The following is a 25,068-nucleotide window of genomic DNA, read 5'->3' on the forward strand; positions in this document are numbered from 1 at the left end:
TGGGCAGCCTCGGTGACGCATTTCCTGTGCTGTGATTGTTCTGAAGACGGAGTGGCTCTAACCACTGTGAGAAGCCCAAATAAAGTCAATCCCCCCCCCAAAAAAAAAATTATACCATTTATACCATTTACTTTTGCTTCATGGCACTTGTTACCATTTTAAATCATATTTACTTGTAGTTCTTTGTTTAAGGCTGTTTGTCTCTCTCCATGGTAAACGCCATGACAGCAAGATCATGTCTATTTACTTGTCCCTCCAAGGCGCCCGTCCAGGGCCCAGCACACTGCCTGGCAATCAGCAGGCACTCAAAAACTTAGTGCATGAATGAATGGATGGATGAGGTCACCATCTTTTGCTTTCATAATGGTGTACCCTCGGCTGTCCTGAATCCCGGCTTCCAGACCAGCTCTAAACGGAAACATTCAAAAGAGAATGGATTCCACAGCAAAGATAGAGCCTCTCAGACTCAACGAATAAATGCAAGTGAGACCTGAGGGGTTTTGCCTCAAACCTGTATTTACGCATCAGGTTTTCACACAAAGGAAAGTAGGGCTCTGGTTGGCTTGGCAATGTTCACAAAAGGCCAAGCTTTTTTCATGAGAGAAGCAAATACAAAAATATATAAATAAGAAACCAGGAAGGGCTTCCCTGGTGGCGCAGTGGTTGAGAGTCTGCCTGCCAATGCAGGGGACAAGGGTTCGAGCCCTGGTATGGGAAGATCCCACATGCCGCAGAGCAGCTGGGCCCGTGAGCCACAGTTACTGAGCCTATGCGTCTGGAGCCTGTGGTCCGCAACAAGTGAAGCCGCAGTGGTGAGAGGCCCGCACACCGCGATGAAGAGTGGCCCCCGCTTGCCACAACTAGACAAAGCCCTCACACAGAAACAAGGATCCAACACAACCATAAATAAATAAATAAAATAAATTAAAAAAAAAAAAGAAACCAGGAAAATAAGTACACAGAAACATTTCAGCAACTAAAATCCATGATGGGAACAGCTGCTGGTGGAAGGGACTGGAGGCAACCACATTTTCACTGGATGCAAACGGCAAACACTGACAGCAGAAAAGACAATCCACAGTGAGGAGTCAGAAATAGAACATCTTTGCCCTCTGGGGGAGCAGACAGCTAGTGACACATCACTCCTGATTCTCCCTAGGGCACTGACACAAACAACGCAGCCATAATCAGCTTCCTAATGCACACCAGCCTCAGGCCCTGAAACATCCACGGGCTCTTCCTTGTCTCACCAATTAGATACAGACTCTGAGTCTAGGACCACAAACAAGGTCACCTGCTTTCTTCTCCAGCCTCATCTCCACTCTTCTCTTTAAACAGATTCTGTTCCGCCAAACACTATCACCTGCTGTTTCTCATTCTCCTCTGTGCTGTGCTCTCTGTTCTCTCCATCTGAAATGACCCTCCCTCGCCAATGCGCTTAGTACTTGCAAATGCCCATCCTCATGGCTTCCAAGCCATCCCTATTTAAAATCTCAACTGAGGGTAACCTCCCAATACTTTTGCTTTCTCGGAGCACTTTTCACTTTTTTACCTTCTATTACATTCTTCACAAACCTATTAAGAGCCATGGAGAAAAGGTTTGGGGCCCAAATCAGAAATTATCTGCACCTCCCACTCCCACCCCAGCAAAGTACAAAACAGCTAAGTATCCTCCCAGGGTATTTTTATTGAAAAGCTACACAGTTCACCACCAGCTCCTTTCTGGACAGACACTGGCCAGCCCTGCACCTAATACTGCTGCTACTAATTTGTAAGTTAGTTGAGGGTCAGGATTGTGTGCACACCTAGCAGACCCAGAGTGGGCACAGCCAGGAGTCAGTGCTCAAGCAGCAGGACTGCAAGCATGAAGAGAACACAGAACATTCAAGTTTCCACATAACGGAAAACAAGAACACGGCAACATCACATGATCCTAGCAATTCTGCCTTGGGAGCTGTTTGTTTAATTCACAATATAAATAGCCAACCACGGTCAATATCATTATCTTGTGCGCAAAAGAATAAGGTACCTTTTAGGCTGACTGAGTTGGCAGGAAAAAATACAGCAAAATCCAACCTTGTGAAGCTACAGATAAACATGCACGAGGTGTCTTGCTGATGCTATCACAACTAAGTACAATCCTTTGGAAACAGGTGGGCAGTAAACATCAAGACCCATCAGTGATTTAACACAAGGATGTAATTCAGAAGAAGACAACATGCTAGGTGTACAAACATGTTGTTTTACATGGAAAAACTAGAAAGTCTAAACAGAGAAATGCTTAAGTATGATCTGCCAACGCAAAAAATGACCTGCCACCATCAAAATAATAAATATGGGCTACTTTTGCAAAAAGCAATAAAGTGAACATAGCTATATATGGTTAAAAACTAAAAAAGAGCTTTAAGAAATGACAGTGCTGATGGGTTAATGTCATGGGCTGAATCGTGTCCTCCATCAAATTCATATATTGAAGTCCTAACGCCTAGGTACCTCAGAATGTGACTGTATTTGGACATAGGGTCATGAAAGAGGTAATTAAGTTAAAATCAGGTGATGAGGGAGGGCCAGTCCTACCAATCTGACTGGTGTCCTTTTAAGAAGAGGAGATTAGGACACAGACAGACACAGAGGGAGACCATGTGAAGACACGGGGAGAAGACGGCCATCTACATGCCAAAGAGATAGGCTTGTACAGAAACCTGCCCTGCTGACACCGTCATCATGGCCTTCCAGCCTCAGAATTGTGAGAAAATTCATTTCTGTTGTTTAAGCCACGGTGGCCCTTTGTTATGGCAGCCCCAGAAAACTAATACAGTTAATGGGGCTTGATTACAGGTAAGATATTTTTCTTCTTCCAATTTCTTCCTAAAATATTTTAGAGTTGATTTAATAACACTGGTTCTAGCAACATGAACATCCTCTGCCGAAGCTTATTCTCTCTCCTCTCCGTGTTTTTGTTTTGTTTTGTTTTGTTTTTTAACATGGCCTCACAAAGGAATGGGAGCAGGATGGGAAATTTTCAGCTTCGTGATGCTGAAAAAATGCCAATACTAGGATTTTCACTCCACAGCAGACCACTCTAAAGGACAAACTGGATAACCATGAACTCCAGAAAGCCCACTGTCCTAAGCACCTGGCCACACATTCCTCCAGTTACTTATAGGAGTTACCCAGCGCATCTCCTGAAGCACACCTGTCCACCAGGGAGAGTCCAGCCCGTCCCTAACGCCGCAGTGCCCTTTAAACATCAGGTCAATAGTTAGCTAAACACCTCAAGATTCTGGCACCCTAACTGAAGAAGAGAGAGAGTATTTTCAGAAATGGGGAAGGAGTCTGATCAAAGCCTCTTGAGGGTGAGAAGAGGAGCAGGAGGGCACGGAATGCTGCCTGGTTTGCAGCTCTGCCTAGAACTCTCCACGTCCTGGGCTCAGGGTCCGTTAGTACGGCACAGGCCCGGCGAGAAGAGGCAGGAACAGGTCCCCTGACTTCCAGGGTACAGAGGAGTATGACCAGGCAGAGCCAGGATGAGGCTCAGCAGGGGCGGCTCAGCAACATTCTCAAGACAGGCAAGAACCAGGAAAGCAGGGCAAAAGATGGACAGGCAGATGGAAATCAGAGATGGATTCAATGTAGGCAGGACTCTCCTCAATTTTTTTCCTCTCCTCTTTCCCCCAGAGGGAGAGGACTGAGGCCTGAGTGGGCCTCACGGAGGGTGTGCTCAGAGGTGGGCTGCAATCCCAGGGGAGAGCCTCAGGGCTGGGACTCCAGTCTTAGAGGCAGCCTAACAGGAAAAGGTCAAAGCTCAGATAAGGATCCTAGAATAGATGACCAGGGCCCTTGGGTCTGGCTACCTGAACACGGCAAGAGTCTGGTCACCAGACCTGGGGCACAAGAGCACATGGGGGACTTACAGCAAAACTGACTTGTTGCTGGTCACCTGAGCAACCAAATTAGGAGTTTCTTATTTACCTGGCCTAATGTATACCAATTAACAATAGGTGCTCAATAAATGTTTTCTGGATGAAAGAGAAAAATTAAGGCATTAAGGACAGGTAAAATGCACTCAGTAGTGATAAGCTTGGCTTCATGGCCTGGGGTTAGGGTGGGTGAATGGAATAAGTCAACCCCACTGTGGCATGCCGAGGGACAAAGATAGGGTAAGTTGTGTCATTAATGTGTCCCAGTGCCACTGAAAGCATGCCAGGCTGCCTGAGCTCCCATGTCTGAGCTGAGGTGTCAGGTCTAGCTCAGAAAACAGCCTTCCTCGGGTCAACCCTATCTGCATCAGGCCCCACTCAGTCCTCTGCCTTCTCTGGAAAACGGGAGGAGAAAGAGAAATGAAAACAAAGAAATGGGTGGGGGGTTTCAACACTCATCTCCCCGCTTAAGTCTCCAGCTTTCTTATCCCAGGTGGGTACTCAGAAACTCTTTTACTCTTAAGAACCTCAAGAATCTTTCCCTTAGGAATGCTAAGGGCTTCTCATCAACTGTTTTAAAGTAGGGGAGTGCAGCAAGCAGACATACAGTATAGGACTAAATAGTAACAGTGATCCCAAGTATAATCAAGTCTCAAAATCGTAGATGAGGACAAGAGGAATTTACATATTTCCGATGCAATCAGCCACCTACAGAAACCTCCTCTTGAGAAAGAAGTAGTTTTGGGTCCTCAGGATCACACACACATACATAGTCATCCTCGCAGATAAATTTCATTACAGTGAAAGGATCTGAGCCAGGGAAACAGACACAGGTAGAGTCTGGAGAAAGCTGTGCAAGGGCTTCCTCTTGTCTCTCCCTCCTGTGAGGGTGCACCCCAAGCACACACCCCTTACAGCAGCAAGCAACGCCGTAACACGAGAGTGATGTCTGTGCCAAGATTTTTACTGGGGGCTGGTCATTTACGCACTGCCTGCCTAGCAACCATCAAAATTCCAGATTCCCAAAAGGAAAGCAGGTGTTCACCGTAAACCATGCTGCTTACACAGAGTCAGACACAGTGAACCATCCTGATCAGTTAAAGAATGGAAGGAACAGTTCAAGCGCAAAGTTCCCGATGCCAGCCAAGGGCCAACCTTGCGAGCAAGCCCTTTTGAAGACAGCAGCCCCGGGGACTTCCCTGGTGGCGCAGTGGTTAAGAATCCACCTGCCAATGCAGGGGACACGGGTTCGATCCCTGGTCCAGGAAGATCCCACATGCCGTGGAGCAACTAAGCCCGTGCGCCACAACTACTGAGCCTGTGCTCTAGAGCCCGTGCACCACAACTACTGAGCCCGCGCAACACAACTACTGAAGCCCATGCGACTAGAGCCCATGCTCCACAACAAGAGAAGCCACCGCAGTGAGAAGCCCGCGCACTGCAACAAAGAGTAGACCCCGCTCGCCACAACCAGAGAAAGCCTGCACGCACCAACGAAGACCCAACGCAGCCAAAAATAAATTAATTAATTAATTAATTTTTTTTAAAAAAAAATAAAGAAACTGGCAATAATAGCCTAGTTTTAATTTTTAAAAAAACAGCAGCCCGGGCTCTGTTAACTCTTTGCTGCTGTGGTTTGTAAATGAGCCAATGAAACTGAATGGTATTAGGGAGCCCAACCTAAAAGCTGCATTAATTAATTGTAAAACACTGTGTAATCTTGACTACCCAAGCATTACCATAAGATACAAAACTATGCTGCAGTTACAGAATGTTCTTGTGACTAGTGAAGAAGACTGAAGAAGGCGAGCTGAGCTGAAGGTGCATTTTTCAGTTACTGAGTGAGGAAGGGTGCCGCCACTGCTAGAGCCGCAGGACCCTCTTCTTCAAGATCATCCAATTCCCTGCACCCTCTTCTCCAAGTCCAGCAAGCAAACTTCTGATACAACTTTTGGTCCTCCTCCTAAGAAGAGAATGTGCTGACTAGCTGGCATGGATTTGATTCCATAAAGCAGCACTATGGTCCATCACTCAGGCTCATGCAGTGATAACAGTGATCGTTCATTAGGCACCCACCTGCCTCCCTTTATTCATGTCATTCTGTCGATCTTTGCAATACTTTTATCAAGTATGGCCCTTGTATTTTGCAGGGGAAAGCAGAGGATCAGACTGGCGAACTGACCTGCCCAGACTCACACGAATGTAAGTGAATGACACAGAATTTAAATTCAGGTGATCTTATGGCTACAATCCATATTCTTTCCATTCTATTGTACTCCTCCTTTGACTAGAAGTCAGGCTGGCATCAGTCTCCCAAGACCTGCTCACTGTGCAAGTCTGAGAACCTACAAAGCCAAGGAAGAACCAGGTCACTCTGCCAAGGTGCGTGCAACAGCCTTTCAGCTTCACCTCCCTCACCAGAGCCACAAAACCACTCCCAAGCGCTCTTCTGCTGTCAGACAACGTTCTTTCCATCCGCCAGGAAGCTGTGGGGAAGAATAATCCCATCCCTTCGGTGCTCACTCATCATCACGCCCTGGTGGGGGAGGAAAGCTGCCCTTTACTGTCCACCTACTCTGAGCCTAACTCTGGGCCAGGCACTTTCTACTTGAACTCATTTAATGCTCAAGAACCGCTTCATTTCACAGATAAGGTCACAGAAGCTCTGAGGGTTGAAGGAACGTCTAAGACGACATACAGTGACGGTGCAGGGACGTTCCGACTCCAAAAGCTGCGTTTTTCCCACCGTCCCAGGCACTCTTGAGGCTGCCTTTCACTTTTCTCCCAAGATAAGGAATCCCCGGGGCCTGAGTTCTTTTCTTCAAACACCCTCTCTCAGCCGGTCTAACGCCCCCTCTAGTCTCAGAGAAAAACAATGCGCAGCAGATGTGCGTCTCAGAAACCGCTTCCAGATACTCGGCTTCACCCGCCCTTCACCACTGAGGGCAAAGCGCGGAAAAGCGCCCCTTCCCCGAGAACGGCATCGCCCGAGTCACGAAACACAAGGCAGGGCGAGTGGGGAGCCGACCACAGGCTCGACCCCGGCCCTCGGCTCTGCCCGCGCCCCTCGCCGCCGCCCCCGCCCGGCAGTGTCACCAGGCGGCCCCGCGGCTCAGCCAGCCCGAGCTCACGGCCCCGCCCGCCCGCCACACGGGCCCCAGACCCCCGCCTGCCAGCGCCCCGGCCCTCGGCACCTAGCCACGCCGGCTCCTCCCCCAAAAACACCCCGCGCCCCCAGCAGCCGGAACCCCCTCGGCCTCCCGCAGACCCCCGCCCCGCCTCCCGCGCCCCGGGCCCCTCCTCCTGTCAGCCCGCGCCCAGCCGCCGAGCTACCTTCTCCAGGGATGCCGATCTCTGCACGGCCAGGGAGCGGGCCAACGACAGGACCGTGTTGAAATAGAAACCCCGTGACGCGCCGGCGCCGGAGCCCGAGCCGGAGCCGCCGCCACCGCCTCCCCGGGCCGCGGCCGCCGCCATCATCGCCCCGCGGAACCGCCCGCCGGCTTCCCTCACCGGGATCGCGACTGCCGGAGCTCACGGCGCAGGCGCGGCCTCATCCGCCCTCCCCGCCACGTGACCTCTCTGTTGCCGACGCCAGCGGGGCGAGGCCTCGGGCAGATCCACCGCCGGGGTGGGGGGGCCGGGAGCCGTGCGGCCTGCGGCGGCCGCGCGCGCCGGGTGGCCCCCCCCCCGCAGCGGGGCACGATGGTCGGCTCCGAGGCGGGGCCTCCGCGAGCGGCTGGCGGAAGGAGTTTGCGCGGCGCCGGCTACGGGCTTACGGGAGTTTTTGTAGGTTCTCTGCGGTACGGTAGCTGCCCCGTGGTCAGAGAGCGCTCCTCGCCTCGGCCGCGCCCGGCTCCTCCCGCCTGCCCCAGGCCGAGCGCTGGCGCCATGTCGGCCTACACCCGAAGCTACAACCCGTTCGACGACGACGCGGAGGACGAGGGCGTCCGGCCGGCGCCGTGGACGGACAAGCGCGACCTCGCGGACTGGCCCGGCGCTCCCGCCGACCGGCAGCAGGCCCTGCGGCAGGAGGTGCTGCGCCGGGCCGAGGCCACGGCCGCCAGCACCGGCAGGTCCTTGTCCCTGATGTACGAGTCCGAGAGGATCGGGGTCGCCTCCTCCGAGGTGAGTCCGCGATCGCCGGGACTCCTGGGGGCTCCACCGGTCAGCCAGGACGGGTCTTGTACTTTGGTGACTGGACGGTCGGTAACAATCTGTTAGCTACGTAGAGACGCGCGTTTTCACACCCGAAAGGGGCAGTTTGCCCCTGGCGATCTCCTGAGCTTAGTCCACAGAGTTGTTGTTTTTCTACGCCTCGTCAGGGGTCATTTCCACGCTGTCCGGTCCAGGTAAGTAGGGATTCTAGACAGCAGACCCCGGGTTAGGGACGTGGAGGGTCTGTTCCTTTTACACATTTCCTGGACAGAAGTCTGGCCCGTGGCTTCAGCCCTTCCTCCTGGAGTGACCCAGCGAGGACTGTGCCTGCTGGTGTCAAGCGTCCGAGGAGATGGGCCTTGGGTTCTTCCTGGCACTGAGCGCTCCTCCGCCTCGCCAGGAGGGGAGTGAAGGTCTTGTCTGCCTGGACACTGCTGAGTGCGCCGGAGCCCGAGTCTGGTCGAGTCTAGGGCCTTACGTTTCCTTCCCGATCCCAACGAAGATGTCCTAGAGAGACAGGGGCGGTCTGTGACAGTCTGCCGTCCCAGCTCAGCTTCTGCAGTTCTTCTTAACGTCCATAGATGGTTTCAGAGAGTAGGACCTTGGGTAAGAGCTGTGCTTTCTTAGGCACCACATTCTCGCCTCAGCGTACTAATGAAACAGTTGTGTTGGGCATTTCTTTAGAAAGTTTTTTAAAATGTAATAACCTGTGATTGCTATATCAGCTAAAAATAATTCATCTTAAGCATTTGTAGTTCTGGAAGCTAAAGCATCATGTTCTTCCCTGGGTCTCTTCGTAATTCTTTTCTCTGGCAAAGTTCCCTCTGACCTGGTCACTTACAGTCTTGGACAGTTTTGAGGTCCGTCCCATCATTCTCCCATTACCACTTCCTTGGGTTATCTCCCTTCCCCACTTCTCCTTATCACCAGATCCCTCAGTGGCCCACCTGCCTGTCTTTAGCCTCACTGAGGAAGTTTTGCTTGTGTCTACTGGATTCCTACATTCCAGTCTAAACGGAAAATGTTGACTTAGATTTGGGAGGATTGCCTGAGGTCTTAGGGCCCAGGTGGAGGGGTCACTTGATTAAGGGTCCCAGGCCCAAGGAAGCCAACTAAGAACTGTTTAAAAAGACATCTTTGGAGACTTTCCTGGTGTTCCAGTAGTTAAGACTGCACTTCCAATGCAGGGGACGTGGGTTTGATCGCTGGTCAGGGAACTAAGATCCCACATGCCAAGCAGCACAGCCAAAAAAAAAAAAAGACATCTTTGGCAACTGAGAACGGGTGAAGTAGGAAATCAGAGTGACAGAAAGTAGAATACTGTGGCAGAGGATACCCTGGAATCTGGCTACTAAGGCTAAGGTGTAGATAGGAGGAGGAGGAGGGACGTTCCCAAGGAAGAGAAGAGTCACACAAAGGCACTGGCTCAGCGCCGCAGCTGCTGAGCAGGAAAGTGTCGCCCAGGAAGCCTTCCAGGAAAGGGCCTGGAGGAGGAGCTTAGGACCCTGTACAGTCAGAGGGCAGGTCAGGAGTGCCAAAAACACAGAGGATGACGTTGTTTCATAAGGATTGTGGTGACAAACCCCACGCTGCCCCCAAAGTTCCTTCTTTCCAATGATGGGGATCATGAGAGCAAAGGCAGAGTGGCACCTCAGGCCGTGAGGCTTGGCATGGCCAAGCCAGGTGTTGCTGTGAGAGGTACGGTATGATCATGACTGAGCAGGTGACAGGCTCTGTCATCAGTGTGATTACACATGGAATTTTATCCAGGATTGAATCAGTTCTCAATTATTGGAGGCCCTGGGAGGCAGGAATGGTCAGCACCCCCGTCTCCACCCCACCCCGTAATCTCCAAATTGTCTTACTGTCTTTGAATCCCTTTCATCGCTCTTTCATTTCCCTGGGGGATGGGGGGTGGTGGTGGTGAGCTCTGTCCCAGCAGACCCAAATCACTGCTAAACTAACCTCCTAACTTAGACGGGTGCCCGTCACATACCCAGCTGAGAGGTGCCGAAACAGGACACATGTTTTAGACGGTGAGGACTTGACTTTTTTAGGCCCAGCGTGGCAGCAGTGGGAAAGTTACTTAGTCAGGTCACCTCTAGTGAAGGAGAGCTGCCCTTCTCCTGAGAAACTTGTAGGGTTCACCTCTCTGGAAGGCTCTCACCTCAGGTCCTGACCCCACAGGATAGAGGAGAGGTGGGCCGGCCTGGGGAGCACAGTGCAGAACCATAGAGACTTGTAGGCCACACGGCTCTTCCACTTCTCAGGCTTAATTTGTTTCTTCTTTTCTTTCCCTAAGGTATAATTTTTGTGAAGTGATTATCCAGTCACAGGGTTCAAAATTGAGTTGATACAGAAGGCTGTGAAGGCTCCTCCCACCCGCTGCCTCCCCACCCCCAGCCACTCACCTTCTGTTCCTGCAGTGTCCTTGTGGAGATACTCTGTGTATAAAAACCTGCTTATACTTATGTTTTTGGTTTTTTTTTTTATTTTAACTTAAGCAGAAGTGTTCTGTATATTCCACACTGCACGTTGCTTGACAAGGTGGAGGGCATTCCATAGCAACACGTGATGCGCTTCTCTTTTGTTTTTTTTGGCCACACCAAGTGGCCTGTGGGATCCTAGTTCCCCGACCAGGGATTGAGCCCAGTCCAGCAGTGGAGGTGCAGAGTCCTAACCACTGGACCTCCAGGGAAGTCCCATGCTCTTTCTGCGTCGTGGTCCCTCTAGTGGATGACTTCTGTTTCTGCGGCCAGTCCCCTAATGCTGGGCATTTGCCTGTTTGTGTCCCATGTGGACGCAGTCTTCATGTGCCCTTTCACCACCCTGGCCAGGGAGACCGCCTGCCCGCTCTGGCTGCTGAGCACGCGCCAGTGACGTTTTGTGGGGCCCAGGGTCTCAGTTCAGGGAGTCCAGCAACAAACCTTGGACGAGGGCCTGAGTGGCCAGCTTGGTTAGCATCAGCGGAAAGGGAGTCGGGCCAGGATGCTCTCAGCAGCCCGGCCAGCACATCCTGCACACGGTCTCGTGCAGGGCCCCCTCACCTCATTGAGTCTTTCCAGCACTCGACAATCGCCAAACCCTGCTGGGCCTTCAGAGGTGGACCACAGGGGGACGGACACCTCTCCAGCCTGGGAACGGAGGCCATCGCAGCCCTCTGTTCTGGGTGTCCCCGTGAGTTGGGGTGGTGCCCTCATCCTCTGGGCAGACCCTTCCCCTCTCCAGGTGAGGGGCTGTACTGACCGGAGCCTCCACTCCAAGGCAGCCCGGGCTGGTTCTGATGCAGCCAGAGTTCTTAGCACAACCCTATCCTGAAGCAAAAGCTGACGGAGGGAGACGGACAGCTGCTCGGTTAAGTAATTCCCAGTAGATTTTATAAAGTATCAGTGATTGAATTCGACTGTTGAAAAGTTCTAGGATCAAACTTGCTGGCTCCTTAGCTGTGACGAGGCACCTTGTGAGGCCGGGTCTTTACCATCCAGGCAGGTCATACATCCCACACCAGCGCCGTGGCATCTGGCCATGTCTGCTGCTCCTTCCTAAAATGTCCACCCGTGGCCGCCATGGTGTCTGGGGGACCTTGCTTTGCTGACCAGGAGTTGTGCTGGGGAAGCCCAGGGGCTGTCTGCTCTGCAGCCTTCTGTCTCTGAGAGTGAGAAGTGCTGTTTAGAGGTGTTGTGGGGTCCCCAAGAGCACCCTCAGGTTTAACAATTCCCTAGAAGGACTCAGAATTAGTAGAGCTGTTATACTGACGGTTGTGGTTTGTTACAGCAAAAGGATGCAGATTAAAATCCTCAAGGGAGACAGGCTGGTGGTCAGAGTCCGGGAGAGCAAGCACAGCTTCCCGTTGTCCCCTCTCTGTGGAGTTGTGTGCGCAGCCTCCACTCCCCCCATGGTGACGTGTGACATCCAGGAGGCACAGCTGCCCGCCTGGCTGACTGGAGTCTCCAGCCCCTCCAGAGGTCACGCTGTGTGGCTCAAGGCCCCCCACCCTGTAAACCACATTGCTGGTGCAGACTGTCAGGCTGGCCTGAGGACTCAGGGAAGCAAAGTCACTCGTCAGGCTAATCCGAGGGCAAGGAGCCAGACAAGGCCTTTCTCGGGAACACACGGTGTGAGGGGCCCCAGGCAGCCTGCACATGCAGCTAGGGGCACCAGCCTTTGCCCTTGGTGGTTCTCTTGCCACTTAAGACCACTCTACACTGCCACTCCTGCCGGGACGGAGCCCCGCATTCGAGCATGTTCCCCGCCAGCTCCTGCGTCCCTGCTGGTGTATATGTGTGTCATGCTCCCTGGGAAGGGGAGCGACATTGATGGGGGTAAATCTCAAGTTTCTAGATTCAGCATATCGACTCCAGATCGACCTCTGCCTGCTGGTTGTTCAAAACCAGAGTTTAATCGCAATCAGGACGAGACACTTAGTGCCGGCACCTCCCCTCCAGAGCTCGGGCGGGACCCAGGTTGGGGTGGGGGCTGCGCCATCCCCAAGTGCTGGCTGAGGATTTACAGAGAGCCTGCCTCTGCGGGTGACGGGGAGCTACAGAAGGTGCAATTCCATCACGTCTCATCCTCCCCAGGAGCTCGTGCGCCAGCGAGGGGCCTTGGAGCGCACAGAGAAGATGGTGGACAAGATGGAGCAGGATCTGAAGACCAGCCAGAAGCACATCAACAGCATCAAGAGTGTGTTCGGGGGGCTCGTCAATTACTTCAGATCCAAACCCACAGAGACCCCACCTGTGCAGAATGGCACCCTCGCCCCCCAGCCTAGCAGCAGGTGAGCGGTGCCCAGCTGCCCGGAGCAAAGCAGCAGAGGGGGGTTTAGTGCGGGTAGCCGAGCCTTTCAGGACACTTCTCATGCCTTAAAGGGACCAAAGGACCCTGAAAGTTACTCACTGGGAGGGATTTGTCTTAAGACATTTTGAAACAAGAAGCGTTCTCCACTGCTCTTGATTGTGTGGATGTGACCGCTGTTCAGTCTGCAAACTCTGCGTGAATTGGGTCTCCGTAAATTACTGCTCCTGGTAATTTGAAAGAGAGAATGTTCACTCTAATCAGTATAGATGTGACTCACTTCACAGAATTTTTGCTTTAAAAAGTCTTCATGTCCAACTTCCCCATATCTAATTCAAGTTGCCCATTGATTATCATTTTAAAATTAGAGATTATTTTCCTCAAAATTTTTGGCTAGAGGTATAATAAAATCATACTGCAATTTTGGCCGGCATATAAATGTCATGTGTTCAAACATAAAAGAATTCAGCTTCTGCTAAAACATGATTGTTGCTCATATGTCAGGTCATTGTATCTGTCTTTTATTATAAAGACAATATCACCATATTACAGAAAATCTACACCTTGCTTACCGTAACACAAAGAATGTAGGTTGCTCCCCTTATTCAGTGTTTTCATAATTGCAGTTAGAATATTCATTTGGCTTTGTATCTTGGTCAGAAGAGGCATTTGATTTTCTCACGTGGGCACTGTTAGAAAAGACTGCACTGTCACAGGTGGTTTTCCTCTCTAAAAGTTTTCTTTTTCTCGTAACTTTTATCCAAAGGTTGAAAGAAGCCGTAAGTACAAGTAAAGACCAGGAGGCACAGTACCAGGCCAGCCACCCAAACCTCAGGAAGCTCAATGACTCAGGTCAGTGCTCCTGCCCACACTCGGGTTCTGCAGGGACACCTTGCACTGGGTAGGGGCGTCAGGGGCCCCGGTGCCTCTCTCAGGGAGCTGGGGGTGTGCGTTATGGCGGGTTCAGCCCTGCTCCCCCGTGGAGGGAGGGATAAGGAAGTGGGAGCCTGGCCTGTATAGCTCTGAGATCTTCAGGCGGGGAAACACCTATGCTGAGTAGGATATGAACCCCCGGGCATCCACGGCCTAATCCCCAGGCCCCAGGAATATGTCAGGTCACGTGGCAAAAGGGGAATCGTGGTCGCAGAGGGAAGTACAGTTGCTGATCGGCTGACTTGAGGTGAGGAGATTATCCTGGGTTTTCCGGTTGGACCCAGTGAAATCACAAAGGTCCTTTGCAAGTGGGAAGGAGGCAGAGGAGAGAGTGATGGAGTGAGAGGTTTGAAGGTGCCGGGCAGCTGGCTCTCAGGTGGAGGAGGGGCTGCTGCTAAGGATTGACCTCCAGGGGCTGGAAGGGGCCGGGAATCGGATTCTCCCTAAGTGCCTCGAGGGGAACCAACCCCACTGACACCTGGGTCTGAGGCCAGGGAGACCCAGCTTGGACGTCTGACCTCCAGAACCGAAGGATGGTTTGTGGTATTTTGTTGCAGCGCAAGAAGGAGGCTAACGTAGCCCCCGAGGCCCAGTGGGCGCAGAAGCGGCCGTGTGGACAAAGAGTGTGAGATAGGAGGTGTTTTGTGTCAGATCGTCCCGTTAATATCAAATGATGGGCCCAGAAACATCCCTCATCTGGAAAGGAATCAAGGCCTCCTGGGGGCTCTGTCGACCCCTAGAGAGCCAGGCACATTGGAAGTAGCCAGATGGTTCCTGTGCCGCCTGTGGGCACAGCCGAGGGGAGGCCTGGCGGAGGAGGGCCCGGAGGTTGATCTGGGAAGGCGAAAGCCGCGGAGGAAGCGGGAGAAGACTGTGCGCTGAGGGGCTTCCGTAGGCCATGCTGAAGGAGAGACCCCAAGTCTAGAAAGAGATGGCCCCCAGAAGACATAACCTGGGTGACAGGGCTTTTCTGTGTGCCTTTGGAAACTGAGGTTCAGGGAAGATTTCTGGGGGCAAATGTGCATCATTTAACGTTTCTTTTTCCGGAGCCTGTGTGGGTTTGCATGGTGGCTGCTCCAACTGCCATACCATTACGTGCATGAATCTCTTTCCTGAGCTCGTGGGTCCGTGTCTGACCAGGTGACCCATAGACTGGGCTTCTTTGATCTCCGAGGGGCTGCCCTCAGGAAGCGTCTTCCTCCCGCCCCTTCCCCGTCCCCCGCCTGCCTCTCTCGGTGGCCTCAGAACTGACCGCCTTAGTCCCTCCACCCGTTTTCCAGATAAAGATGAGTTTTGTGAAGCGGCATTTCAAGTGTGTCAGATAACCGTCCTCCCGGTGTTTCTTTGTCAACTCAGACTCCATCCCTGGAGGGGCCGATTCTGCCTTGAGCTCCGAGGCTTACCCAAGGAACCCGCACCTGCGCACCTGTCACCAGAGGATCGACAGCAACCTCGGTAAGACCAGAGCACCACCACCAGCACCACGGCTTGCGTGCGCCGGGGCCCCCCGGTGTCCACCCCTGCACACACACACACACACCCCCACACGCGTGTGCAACATCACAGCCCCTCACCCTCTCTGGGGTCTGCCCGCTTGTCTCCGTCCCCACCTCTTGTCTGGGAGGTGACAGCGACAGGCTCAGGGTCTGGGGACTGCCCCGTGCAGCCTGGGCTCTGCCCACCTCCCTCACCACCCGGCTGTGCCACCCCGCTTCTCCGTGTGCCCTGGGCTCAGGGAGGGTCAGGTGAACAAAACTGGAAGGCTCGCGGGAGGCAGCCCAGCAGGTCAGGCATACGTGGGGCCAGCAGCACCTTGGCCGCGTGGCCAGGCCCCCTGCTTCCTGGGCCTCGGGCTCCAAGGCGCCCTGTCGTAACCATATACCTGCTGGCTTCTCTGGTGTCTCCCTAACCAGTCTCCAGAAACACAGGAGAAGTTCAGTTTTGTCCCTACTTTACACCCAGGGCCCAGAAGGCGAGAATGGAGAGAGGAGGGGGTTATTTGCAGCCGGGTGGAGGAGCTGGCCCCTCAGCAGCCCCCTCTGACCTTTGCTCCCTGTGTGGAAACCTCTCCCATGGCCACCCAGGTCACTTGTCAACCCTCCTCCCCCTTAGGGGATGGCAAAGAGGGTGAGACAGAAAGGAATGCTTCCCCTGCTCCCTCCTCCCAGGGGACATGGGCCCCCAGCTCTCCCAGGGCAGTGCCCACTCCAGCAGCCCGGGCCACTGGTACAGACAGCACGTGAGCCAGACCCACATCCTTTGTTTAACCTTCATTTAAGCTTTGTTTCTCAGCACATAGACTCATTGTAGAAAACTGTGAAGTTAGGCAAGTGCCCTAAGGAAACCAACACCCAGATTCCACCGTCCAGCAGTGACGACTGCTTTGGTGTCATTCCTTCTGTTTCTCCACCCTGAACCCCAACTGCTCTCTGCCCTCGGAGCCCAGGGGCACCCCGGAGGTCACCGCTTCCTTGTCCTCTGGACTCGGCCCTGGAGCCGAAGGCGTCAGGCAGAGGGTGCATCTGCCAGGCCTGACTCCAGAGAAACACAGGGGCTGGCGGGCCCCCCGTCCTCCCCACCAAAGGTGTCCCCACCAAGAAAGGCTGGCACTGGTGCCTGCTGGGGGGAAGACCTATGCAGGGGGCGAGATTCAGGAATGCAGGGAGTGCAGCAGGAAGAAGACCTAGGACAGCCCATCCCAGAGGCTGAGAGTGTGCAGTGGGGCGGGCAGGGTGAGCGGGACACAGAGCAGCGCAGGGGACCCCAGCACGGCCGTCCACGGGCCCTGCTGATGGGGCCACACCACCGCCCCGGGCAGGTCCCTCTCCCTCCTGGACGCCTGGCCCTGCTGGCGGTCCCTTGCCAGGCGGCCCTCCCTGATCCAGCTTCTCACCCCAATGCAGCTCCTTGCGGGTCCCAAGCCGTCCCCGCTGCCAGCAGCTCCCTGAGACCTGGGCGGCCTTACAGCTGTCAGTGTCCATGGGACATGGGCACAGGCTTTCTTTTCTTTTTTTTTCTCTTTTTTTTTGTTGTTTCTGTTGCATTGGGTCTTTGTTGCTGCACGCCGGCTTTCTCTAGTTGCAGCAAGCGGGGGCTACTCTTTGTTGTGGTGCACAGGCTTCTCATTGTGGTGGCTTCTCTTGTTGCGGAGCACGGGCTCTAGGCATGCAGGCTTCAGTAGTTGTGGCACGCGGGCTCAGTAGTTGTGGCACATGGGCTTAGTTGCTCTGTGGCATGTGGGATCTTCCTGGACCAGGAATCGAACCCGTGTCCCCTGCGTTGGCAGGTGGATTCTTAACCACTGCGCCACTAGGGAAGTCCCAGGAAGACCATTTCTAAAAAATCTGATTCTGCTTAGATTTGTGGTGCCATTGCCAACTATTTGTGTATTTTGACCTTTTTCACTTAATGTTTTATCTTTAACATAGTGAAAAGGCTTACAAAGCACCACCTCTTCTGTTTTCCCCCAGCTCTTTCCTAGTAAAAGGGCAGAAAGCAGCTCTGGGTGTGACCCCATCCCCACACCCTGTGCACATGCACATACACATTCAGGGCACACACGTGCACACACACACACCCAGGGAAGGGGCTTTATATTCATCTGGACAGAGTCAGTCATGTCACGACTCCCCTCTGTGGTCTGCACAGCCCCATCAGGGGACCCCGGGCCCCTCGGCTGGTCTCCTCCCCACTCATGGTCAGTTCTTTCTTTGTCACTGTGCTAAGGAAGCGCTTCACATACTCGAGGCCGACCATGTCCTTATAGACCTTATTCCTCTTAAAAATGAATTGAGATTGATTTTTACAACTTTTTGTAAAAGAAGGGAAATACTTATTACAAACACTGGAAAAGCCTGAGGTGTATCTCAGATGTGTTTCCAAATGGGGATCTTCCTCTTTGCCACTCTGGACCTGTGCTTTACCCAGCTTTAGAGAGCTGGGGATGTAAGGTTCAAAGGCAGCTGAAAGGTGTGTGGCTCTATATGAATTTCTAAAATAAACACCGTGTACTAACAGTGGATGTCCCGGTGGGCAGCAGGGAGGAGTGGCTTTCCTGTTAAGCGCTACTGCTTTCTCTTCACTTGCACATGTTTTGGAACATGTAACCAACGCCCTGGCATCTGGCCTGTCTTCTAGGGAGGAGGGGTCAGTGACCACAGTGCTGCCAAGCCCATGGGGGGAGCATCTGGGGATGCAGGTCCCGATGCTGTGACTTGGCTCAGGCCCGTGTGTGCTCTCCTGTCCCGCAGATGAGCTGTCCGTGGGCCTGGGCCGGCTGAAGCACATCGCCCTGGGGATGCAGACGGAGATTGAGGAGCAGGACGACATTCTTGACCGCCTCACAACCAAAGTGGACAAGTTAGACATCAACATCAAGAGCACAGAGAGGAAAGTTCGGCAGCTTTGAAGACGGAGGCGGATTTCCACTCCATCGTGATGAAAAGATTTGGAAGGTCTTCTTTTAAACTCCCAAGAAATTTCAGTTATTACTTTAGAATGTGATTTCACATGTGTTTGCAAATGTTGTAACAGAGTGGGTCTCAAAAGAGGTTTTGTTGTAGAGAAAGCGTGTGCCCCACTTCTCTGAGGGCCCTGACTGGAGGTGTGCGGGCAGAGTGGTGGTCATGCCGGCCTCTGCTTCCGTCTGCTGTGCTTCTCGTCCCCAGGCCTCCGCGAGGCAGAGCACTGAGGGCCATGTGACCCGCGTTTTTAGGCATCCTACTCCCCACGACCCCCACAAGCACATTGTGATGCTCTGAGCCCCTTGGCAGGCGTTTGATTTTAGTAGGAGGGGGTTCAGACCAGCCCTGCTCACTGTGACGCCTGGAAGCACATAGGGAGCTGGGTGAGCCCCGCTGCCCCTGCACGGGGTTAGGAACATGTTCTGCCCTGGCTGGAGGCTCCCTGGCCAGCTGGCTGAGGCCTGCAGAGCGTGAGAGAGGAGCATCACACAAACGTGCTCCACCAAGCTCTCTGCCCTCAGGTCACCTGGACCAGGCCCCCATCCAAACATGTTTACTCGGTGCCTGGGGTCCCCTGGCCCATCCAGGATTCCCACCCACTCTTCTGTGCTGCTGGCAACATGCCTTGACCCATCACTTGATTCTCTGGCCCCAGTTTTAGGACTGGAACTCCACTAATGACGCTGACTGTGCACAGAAGGATATGGCTTTTAAAAAAAGCCCAGACGTTATCATTCTACCTGGCCTAGCTTGTTCTCTCTTCATTTTACAAAAAAAGAGAATCATTTAAAAGTACTAATTAAAATTGATTTCTGTACTTAAAAGAATTTCTTTACATTGGTACCTCCAACAAAATAATTGAAGCCACGAGGTCCTGGTCTTTTTAAAAGCAAATAAATTAAAATATTTTGAAGATGGTGAAAGGGACTGATTTTAATAAGACAGATTAGGTTGGAAACCTTAAAATCACAGTGCCTTTCACCTTGAAACCTGGCCCCGGCATAGTGACCTTCACCACTTTGGTTCAGTAGAATATAAACAAAGTCCCTTAAAGCAAAGGAACGTCTTTAAGGGGCAGCAGCAATGCAGCAGCGTTTATGTAGCAATTCAAATATAAAAGTTCCATCCCATAATGCCTGACTTTCCTAAAAACATGACGGCCTACGTGGGCAGACACAACTTTCTGTCATGTTCCAGCCGCCCTGCGAGTCTGACCCACATCACTGGGAATGTCACAGGGTGTGCGGATGCTGTGGAAGATAATCAGACCCACATCTGCTTATCACGAGCCCATCATGGTTGTTCTCCTGGTAACTGGAAAAAGGAAAAATTTTACATGTCCACCAGGCCCACACTGAATGAGTTCACAGGGCCTCCAGCAAAAAGGCTGCTCCGAAGTGTGACACCAGGATGCAGGGCAGCCTGGGGGTGCCTGTCCACCCGGCATCGTTCCCGGGTTTTCCTCCATGACGCCGCCTTCCTCAACGGGTGTCAGGATAACTGTTCCTGCTCCTCACCCTCGGGCATAGACACGTGGAGATTAGTCAGCACACCTAGACCTGAGCTTCTCCGTTCGAATAAACACAGACAAAGGCCACTGCCAAACACTGTCTGCAGCCCTCCTCTCACATAATGGAGTTAGTGATTTAACCAATTTGAAGCAAAGTAGCACCTTATTTTGTGTCTTTTGTTGGATTGATGAAGCCGATCACCACCACCCCCTTTTTTATCCCAAGCTGTGGAGGGAGAGTTGTCCTCACTCATCTAGAAACGTTTCCCTCGCACACGTCTCCCCGTATATTTGGTTCTGTTCTTGTTCACATCCCTCATTCTAAGGCCTGGGCCAAGGGCCTGTCTCATCCTCGTGCTGGGCAGCATCTCTGCCGGGTCCCCACCTGCTCCCGCACCCACTGAGGGCCAGTGGCTGCTGCTTCACACAGCAGAGCTGCTCACACTCTCAGAGAACAAAGGAGGACCAGAGGAGCCTCCAGGACCTGCGTGTGGTGACGGTGAGCAGAGGAAAACTCTGCCCTCTGGACACACGTGTCAGGGAGACACAGGGGTGCCCGGCTGGGGTTGTCCTTCTTGCCGCATGGGGTCCGGAAGACAGATCTGGAATTCCACGGTCGACCTGGAAACAAATTGTGCCTTCCAAAGAGTGGCTTTTCTAACTCAAGGTTGGTTACATGTTAAGTGTGCTCCTAACTTAACAATAAGCGCGTTCTCCTTCGGAGGAACTTTCTAACGTAGTGATTTGTAGTTAACAGTGGCAGGTTGCCTCGTGGACGTCTTTTTTGCGTTATATAGGAAAGGAGACCTGAATTTACCTCAGGTGGCAAGAATGGAAGTACATAAGTGCATTTTAATTTCTCTTTCTTTAACTTCTTTTTGTGAATATGTGATTTTAAGTGTACACCACACCAATTTAGTAAAAATCTTATACCTTGCCTACATAGGCCTTTTCTGCAGAATTTTTAAAGTTACCAATGTCGTTAAGCATCTTCAGCTCTGATGGGTGAAATGTGTACAAAACGATGAGCGAGTCGTTACAAGTGCACACGGGAGGGGCTTCTGCTCAGAGTGTGTGTCAGAGCAGCTCTTGTACTTCATGCCTTCAACTCCACAAATGACCATATTCCTTAAAATAAAATGTGAAGTTGTTTTTTAATCGAGCTTTGCCTCCTGTGAGGTCCTTTTCAAAGAGCTGGTTGTGGGGGGGACCCTCCTTGTTGAGTCCTCAGGTGTTTGGTCCTGGCTGCCACGTCTCGTGCTTCTTGAAAGCCTGTCAACCCATCTGTCCTGCCTCCCGGCGCCTCTGCAACGCTGTCTAGCTCAGGGCTTGGCACACCCTCAAGGGCCAGAGATTGGATGTTTTAGGCTCACAGGCCAAACAGTATCTTCACATCGTCTTCCCTGTGTCCATCCCTAATGACCTCACTTTAAGTTAATTACCTCTGTAAAGACCCTGTCTCCAAATGTCACGTTCTGAGGTTCTGGGGGTTTAGGGCTTCAACATATTAATGTGGAGGGGGGTGGCAGGGACCTGACATCTGACAGCCTTTATCTTCTTGGCGGAAACAGAGAGAGAGGACGGTAGAGGTGGATCATCAGGGAAGGGCTGTCAAAGGCCCAGCTGAGATGGGGACTCAGAAGGACCCTAGTAATTAACACCTTTTATAGACTTTTATTTATTTATTTATTTATTTATTTATTTATTTATTTATTTATTTATTTATTTATTTTTGGCTGTGTTGGGTCTTCGTTGCTGCGCACGAGCTTTCTTTAGTTGCGGTGAGCGGGGCCTACTCTTCGTTGTGGTACGCGGGCTTCTCATTGTCGTGGCTTCGCTTGTTGCGGAGCACGGGCTCCAGGCGTGCGGGCTTCAGTAGTTGTGGCACGTGGGCTCAGTAGTTGTGGCTTGCGGGCTCTAGAGCTCAGGCTCAGTAGTTGTGGCACACGGGCTTAGTTGCTCCGCGGCATGTGGGATCTTCCCGGACCAGGGCTCTAACCTGTGTCCCCTGCATCGGCAGGCAGATTCTTAGCCACGGCGCCACCAGGGAAGTCCCCCCTATAGACTTTTATAAATAGTGGGGTTTCCAGCCCTGGAGTCACCAGGTGCTTTCGTGGCTGGAGTTCCAGAGCAGGCCTCCTGCCTGGGGCTGCCAGCAGAGCCGAAGAAGGCGAGTGAGAAGCCAGAGCTCTGGCCTGAGGCCTCGGGAGAGGGTCTGGCTCCTTGACTGGATCACCAGGCTGAAGTGTGGGCGCTGGCCCTGGCGCTCAGAGCAGAGGATGACTGATGTGGATCTTTGCACTTTAGTGCCTCAAATTCTCCCAGAAGAATTCTCCCGAAGTCTAGGCAGGACCCGACTTGAAAGTAGGCCAAGAGCCAGGAGTGAAGCAAGTCGCATGAACATGCACAACACTGCTTCCCCCACAGAGGCGGCTTTTAGGGCTTTGGACCCACAGAGGCCAGAGACAAACCTCAAACCAGGGGCACCTCCAGGCCATTTAGAAATTAAGTCAAAATCAAGTTCTGCTAGGGTTTGATTGACTTTTTTTTTTAACGTTTTACTTTGAAGTTTCAGTTCTTGGAGACAGGCTGGTGCTAATCATGCCACCCCACCACTTAAAAACCTGCTCTGGCTCCCACCATGGTTACAACAACAGTGCTTTTAGGGGAGCTAGCACATGATACCACTTCCACAGCCCCAAGTCGGGGTTCCAGGCCCACAGGCCAGAGCGGGCCAGTTTCTTACAGAGACTCGCCAAAGTAACAATGACTTTTATTTTATTTTATTTTTTATTATTTATTTATTTTTGGCTGCACCCCGCGGCTTGCGGGATCTTAGTTCCCTGACCAGGGATTGAACCCGGGCCCCAGCAGTGAAAACACCGAGTCCTAACCACTGGGCCACCAGGGAATTCCCCAAAACGACTTTTAAAATGAGCTAGAAGGCCATAATTACTCATTTACAACAAGAAATATAATTGTCAAACAATTTAAGCTGGAGTGTAAGCTGCAAAGTCGATGGGACTCCAGAGCTTGTGCCCAGCACAGGGCAAGCACTCAGCAGGTTTCTGTAAATGAATGGCTTTAAAAAAAAACGAAGGCCAGAAGGGCCTTCACACAGACAAGTGAAATTCTTGTCCAGTGGGTACATGAAAATGTGCTCAACATCACTAGTCATCAGGGAAATGCAAGTCAAAACCACAATGAGCTATCACCTCACACCTGTCAGAAAGGCTGTCATCAAGAAGATAACAAATAAAAAGTGCTGGTGAGGGGCTTCCCTGGTGGTGCAGTGGTTAAGAATCCACCTGCCGGGGCTTCCCTGGTGGCGCAGTGGTTGAGAATCTGCCTGCCAATGCAGGGGACATGGGTTCGAGCCCTGGTCTGGGAAGATCCCACATGCTGCGGAGCAACTAGACCCGTGAGCCACAACTACTGAGCCTGCGCGTCTGGAGCCTGTGCTCTGCAACAAGAGAGGCTGCGACAGTGAGAGGCCCGCGCACCGCGGTGAAGAGTGGCCCCCACTCGCCGCAACTAGAGAAAGCCCTTGCACAGAAACAAAGACCCAACACAGCCAAAAATAATAAATAAATAAATAAATAAATAAAAATTTTAAAAAAGAATCCACCTGCCAATGCAGGGGACACGGGTTCGATCCCTGGTCCGGGAAGATCCCACATGCCACGGAGCAACTAAGCCCACATACCACAACTACTGAAGACCGCGTGCCTAAGGCCCATGCTCCACAGCAAGAGAAACCACTGCAATGGATAGCCCACGCACCGCAACGAAGAGTAGCCCCTGCTCGACGCAGCTAGAGAAAGCCTGCGCACAGCAAGGAAGACCCAGTGCAGCCGAAAATAAATAAAATAAATAAATAAACACCACAGTGAGATATCACCTCATAACCGTCAGAAAGGCTGTCATCAAAAAGACAACAAATAAAAAGTGTTGGTGAGGATGTGGAGAAAAGGGGAGACCCCTGTGCGCGGTTGGTGGGAATGTAAACTGGTGCAGCCACTGTGGAAAACAGTGTGGAGGTTCCTCAAAAAGTCAAAAATAGAACTATCATATGATCCAGCAATTCCACTTCTGGGTATTTATCCAAAAGAAACGAAATCACTATCTCGAAAAGGTATCTGAACCCCAATGTTCACTGCAGCACTATTTACAATAGCCAAGATGTGGAAGCAACCTAAGTATCCATCGACAGATGAATGGAAAAAGAAGATGTGAGATACACATGCACCCGAATATTATTCACCCATAAAAAAGAAGGAAACCCTGCCATTTACAATAAAGTGGATGGAACTTGAAGGCATTATGCTAAGTAAAATAAGACAGAAAGACAAATACTGTATGATCTCATTTATATGTGGAATCTAAACAAAACAAAAACAGGGACTTCCCTGGTGGTCCAGTGTTTAGAACTCGGTGCTTCCACTGCACGGGGCACGGTCGATCCCTCATCGGGGAACTAAGATCCTGCAAGTCACGTGGCGGAGCCAAAACAAATAAATAAATAACAAAATAAAAACAGAGAGCAGAGTGGTGGCTGCCAGAGGTGGGGAATGGGGGTGGGTGAAATGGGTGAAGGTGGTCATAAGGCACAAACTTCCAGTTATAACTAAGTTCTGGGGATGTAATGGGCAGCATGGCAACTGTACTTAACAACACTGGATTGTGTATTTGTATGTTGCATACTTGAAATTTGCTGAGAGTATAAATCTTAAAAGTTCTCATCACAAGAAAAAAAATGGGGGGAGAGGGATAATTGGGAGTAGGGGATAAAAAAATTAGAAAGAAAATTGAAACTTATATGAGGTGATGTCTGTTAACCAAATTTATCATGATGAAGGGAGCTCAGCTCGGTGCTCTGTGATGACCTAGATGGGTGGGATGGGGCGGGTGGAGGGAGGTCCAGGAGGGAGGGGATATAGGTATACATATAGCTGATTGACTTCATTGTACAACAGAAACTAACACAACATTGTAAAGCAATTACATGCCAATAAAAATAAATTTAAAAAATTTATCACAGTGATCATTTCACTATATATACATATATTGAAACATGTTGTACACCTGAAACTATTACAAGGTTATGTATCAATTATGCCTCAATTAAACTGGGGAGGGGGAGTGAAATTCTCACTACCACTGCAAAGCCCATTCCCTCCCGGCAGGAAGGCTATTGGAGAAGCCAGGTTAAAATCAGAAGATCTCTTGGTGCTTAGTTCCCTGTAGACTAAGGGCCACCAGGCAGGGCTGTGTGGTTTTCACCTTTGCA

The 25,068-nt window shown here is 51.8% G+C and overlaps 2 protein-coding genes across 3 annotated transcripts in view; one reads left to right on the plus strand and one right to left on the minus strand.

The window, feature by feature from the left end:
• The window catches only part of PI4KA (phosphatidylinositol 4-kinase alpha), a 96,218-nt gene extending 88,771 nt beyond the window's left edge, over positions 1 to 7,447 (minus strand). Inside the window, exon 1 of one of the 2 annotated variants that reach the window (XM_068563728.1) lies at positions 7,254 to 7,447. In XM_068563728.1, the coding sequence (XP_068419829.1) occupies positions 7,254 to 7,400 (147 nt within the window). In that variant the 5' untranslated portion in view covers positions 7,401 to 7,447. The remainder of the gene's footprint in view (positions 1 to 7,253) is intronic. The other variant, XM_068563729.1, reaches the window with a different exon arrangement.
• A 250-nt stretch (positions 7,448 to 7,697) lies between these two features.
• Positions 7,698 to 20,940, plus strand: SNAP29 (synaptosome associated protein 29). Its single transcript, XM_068563229.1, has 5 exons — positions 7,698 to 8,048; positions 12,659 to 12,855; positions 13,639 to 13,724; positions 15,162 to 15,260; positions 18,056 to 20,940. Exons 1-5 carry the CDS (start codon positions 7,812 to 7,814, stop codon positions 18,211 to 18,213), a joined length of 777 nt encoding a protein of 258 aa, XP_068419330.1. The 5' UTR covers positions 7,698 to 7,811; the 3' UTR covers positions 18,214 to 20,940.
• Positions 20,941 to 25,068: the final 4,128 nt, after the last annotated feature.

Source organism: Eschrichtius robustus, chromosome 14 (assembly GCF_028021215.1).
Source record: "Eschrichtius robustus isolate mEscRob2 chromosome 14, mEscRob2.pri, whole genome shotgun sequence".
Lineage (NCBI taxonomy): Eukaryota > Metazoa > Chordata > Mammalia > Artiodactyla > Eschrichtiidae > Eschrichtius > Eschrichtius robustus.

Excerpts from the sequence above, each read along its gene's own strand:
- SNAP29 (XM_068563229.1), top strand. The coding sequence starts at position 7,812 with ATGTCGGCCTACACCCGAAGCTACAACCCGTTCGACGACGACGCGGAG. Across the intron at positions 12,856-13,638 it reads GCCCCCCAGCCTAGCAGCAG|GTTGAAAGAAGCCGTAAGTA; the intron begins GTGAGCGGTGCC and ends TTTTATCCAAAG. Across the intron at positions 15,261-18,055 it reads GAGGATCGACAGCAACCTCG|ATGAGCTGTCCGTGGGCCTG; the intron begins GTAAGACCAGAG and ends CCTGTCCCGCAG.